At 36.6% G+C, this 4086-nt stretch overlaps 1 protein-coding gene across 1 annotated transcript in view; it reads right to left on the reverse strand.

Annotated features, from left to right (window-relative positions):
• LOC115217879 overlaps positions 1–882 on the reverse strand; it is a 1534-nt gene extending 652 nt beyond the window's left edge. Inside the window, exon 1 of the mRNA XM_029787596.2 lies at positions 1–882. This exon is cut by the window's left edge and continues 652 nt beyond it. Within this exon, the coding sequence (XP_029643456.1) occupies positions 1–842 (842 nt within the window). The 5' untranslated portion in view covers positions 843–882.
• Between the last annotated feature and the right edge of the window lie 3204 nt (positions 883–4086).

A 4086-nucleotide genomic window follows, 5' to 3' on the forward strand; every position in this document is an offset into this window, starting at 1 on the left:
AAAGAAACGTCGCCCCATCGCATGCCGTTGTGAGGTTTGACACTCCGGATACCAAAGTGAACGGTGTTGTTCCACCATAGCGTGTTGAGGATGGATTCAGGTGTGTTCGGAAAGAGCTGGTCACATTCCCATAGCTTGTTGATATCATCGTCGGAGAGAGATTCCGCGCGTCGAGGTAGGTTTCCCATTCCTTCACTTTTCAACAGCTTTTGCTTTGTTTTTAGTACGTCATGTAGTTTCACGAATGTCCCGTCCGAGAATAGTGACGTCGAGTAGTGTTTTGACTTCAGATATCTTTCAATACTGGATAACATTCCCCTCAAAGATGAAGGTTCATAGTTGCTACCGTCCGGGTTTCGTAACGAGATAAAGAAAGTACACAGAATGTCACAAAGTTCGCTTTTGTCGATAGATTCAATTGGACGCGTGTCGCCATTTGTCGCCATGAAAGCAAACAATCGTTTAACATCATAGTTTGTTTTCCGAAGAGTGTTTTTATTTTGATTACCTTGAACGAATTTATCTATTCCAGAATGATCATACCTCGGTTGAAATTCAAGATCATTATGGCTATCATCAAAGAAATCGTCACGAAGAAGATCATTGTACACCTCATCAGGGATGTTAAATGTAGGGTTCGATGACAATCCACTCGTCGATGACACTGTTTCAGGTACCTTTGTTAACCTGTATCCAGCAACATGTCGAACTTGGCCAGTATTGATCTTCACATTGAACATTCTGTATGTTCCAAGAGGTTGAACAACGGATAACACTCTTCCCCCATCTTTACCATCAATCTTAACAAAATCATTCACCTTGATATCGACAACAGTAGCCATCTTGTTGATAGATCTACCTGCACTGCAAGAGTATCGACGAGCAGACGATATATGTTGTGATTTTTTTGGCAGCAAAAAATTGAATTACGACCAGAAATTTTTATATTTTATGTGTATATGACTTTAAGTGATATCTGGTATAAAAAAGATAGTATGTTTGTTTAATTACATGGCTACATTCTACCTGCTCGTGAAAGTTTAGTTGTAACTTATGAATGACAAAAGTAGTGCCGTCACCGTGACCTCGGGTCATCACCATGGATTGACCAATCAGAAGCAGCGCTCGCAGTATCTGACATATGTTAGATACCAAAAATATCTCAAAGTGTTCTCACTCACATGTGTGTAATAAATCTGGTTTCTACAGCGTTTCCATGCACCTGAAATGTTGTATTCATTCAATAGGAGATAGATCTATTTAGTCAGGGACTAAACAACAAAGTGAATTATCAGTTATTTTGTATTTGATTAATCGGATTTGGACAATACCTATGACATTTGCAAGGCTCTTGTGATGTATATATCTATGAATCGATGCAATATCTATGAAAGTATTTAAGTTAACGAGTGTAGGTAAATCGTATGTTACTGGACCTATGTCTGGGAAAGAATCTGAGCAACCGTTTCCTTATTAACACTCGTCGGAAATTGATGTTGTCAATTCTATCTCCCTGCTTTGTTGCATCCGTTGTTTATCTGGCATAAGCTTTATTTGTGTGAAGGCAGCTTTGGCACAGGTTGTTAAGAGTGATCCCTAGTCTATAAATAGACCTTATAGGTGGCTTTTCTGTGGAAGGTGGTATTATTAGATCACTTTTCTGTAATTCTGAGTCGGAAGTTGGACAGGGTGAAAGAAAGAAAGTTCCAGTTTTATTTCGATGCTCTATTTCAAAATGTGTATGATCATACTATTTAAGCCGTTTGCCTCTTCACGAAATGTTATCTACATATCTGGAGGAGAAAGTACAGGTATACTAGGGTTAAAGAACTCTGTACTTTAGCTGGCCTATGTATGAGAAAGGTGATAAGCTTAATAGGCTTTATACATAGGAGATCCTGATGTTTTTTTGTTTTGTTTCTTTTTGCGTACACCAGTAAAAGAGAAAAGGGTGACGTTCGCAATAAAAGTCAAGAGCTGTCGACTATGCACTCAAAAAGTCAATATCGTTACATGTTTACTTAAAGACAGTATCTGTAGTAAAGTTAATTTCACTGCAGACTATATTGAATTAGTATTTTTCGAAGACAAATAAACAATTGATTCTATAAACACAATCTTGGAGGTATTTCATTTACAGAATCAGCAAGAATATTTGAAAGATTTGATGGAGGGGGTCGCTAGGCTCTTATTAGCCATCTCAACTAGCAGGAGAACGAGCCAACAAGATAGCTGTAGTTTGATTACTAGACTTGCCAGAAATAACAACCACATTCACCCATCAAATCTCACTCTTCGGATACATTGGCTAGTGTAGTCTTAGGTATTCTATTCCTGAAGAAAGAAGCGAGATTTTCTAAACTGGAATGCCATTGATCATAGACATACTCTATCAATGATGGCCTAGGGTTAAGCAAAATAAGCAACTGTTAAGGAAAGAAAACTAACTGGGTTTTTTTCAGTGAAATCCCACCACGACGTTCTAATGTGAAGCTTATAAATCACCAGATAGGATCATACTTTTACATGACATCCTCGCTGTAACATCTAAGAGAATCTCCGGTGTCACTGCAGACTAAACACCAACTGCAGATTCGGCTATGTATGGACCTCTGAGATATCTAAGACGAGGTTGTCGAATTCTTGAACGTTTGTCATTACCAGAAGTGATGGTGATGGTGATAATGAGGATGATGGGTTTGGGGTCAAAAGGAAGGATGTGAAGGAGTAGGAAAATGGCGAATTCTTTACTTATAAAGATGATGGAGCTGACCAGCTACCAACACTTGCAATTTCAGTTGTTTTTTTCTTTTTTTTTTTTTTGTTTATTTGTTTATTTTTTAATGCTTATCGATTCGGTGTTTCGGTCCTTGAAATATTTGTTTTATCAGTTTGACATTTTAAAAGGGAAAAAATCTGAACATGATGGATTGAAATTCCCAACTAGAATTTCTATATCATCTGAATAGCAATCGCGTGACTAGAAAGCTTAATAATGTTAATTTTGTCTTAGAATTTTCATGTTACTCACTCAGTGTCGTATAACACAGAATGATGCAAAAAGTATTGAAGAAATTTCTATTGATTTTCTTTTCTTTTTTTCCCCCCTTGTCAGAAAAATGTTGGAATCACCAAAATGGAAGTAGGTGTCCTTCATAATAACGGTCAAAAGTTAATGGGTGTCTGAGGACGTGATGCTGAAGCAGTTGATGTTGCAAGAAATTATGCTGTCGGTTATGAGGTTGGTGGCAAGGAGAGGTGTAGACATGCACAGGGTAATCACGAAATAAGAAAAAGAAAGCAGCACATTTTGTTTCTTTAGAAATCTTTGTAAGGAAACCTTGAGGATTCCTGTTCTACAACAAGCAATATTTTTGTAACAGGAGTGAAGATACTTCTCGTAAATTCAATCAGAGCCGGATTTATACATAAACTTAATAAGCTCCATTAAAGGTTCCTACAATCTTTAGGATCTTCAAAATAATTAAATAATAATTATGTTTTCAATTTTTATTATGTCTGATACGATGTTTTAACAATGAGCCTCCAAGCTTTGTATAACTTAGGATCTCTCTAAGCTTATATTCTGTTCTAATTTCAATCTTTCTTAAAATATTTATATCAGTTGATACAGCTTGCTGTCGTCTGTAATTGGAACATTATATCTAATATGCATCAGTGTTTTATCGTTTTGTCTTTTTGTTTTACATTATAGAGAGAGCCTTCAACTTCAAATTGTTTGGCTACCTTTAGTTAAAGGCAATGTTTTAATCCGCGTATATTTTATAAACGAAACCTAACAGTTCTATATTTAACGGCACTTAATTAATTGCAACACCGAGTTCGTATTTGTGTAGGTCACTGTTGGGCAACTTCTATTTGTAACGGTCCACTTTTGACAGGGTTAACGCCTGTCCCTGGCCTACATGTGTATTATGTCTTACCTTACGTTTAAAGATATATCTGAGTGTCACTTCTATTTCTGTCACTGGCAATGATTAGGTAAGCAAAAAAAAATTTTTATTGTGAAAGAAATAACTATTTAAATGCTAACGACAGCTTAATGGCCCTGACGTGCATTTCGTT

The sequence above is a fragment of the Octopus sinensis genome, linkage group LG12 (assembly GCF_006345805.1).
Source record: "Octopus sinensis linkage group LG12, ASM634580v1, whole genome shotgun sequence".
NCBI lineage: Eukaryota > Metazoa > Mollusca > Cephalopoda > Octopoda > Octopodidae > Octopus > Octopus sinensis.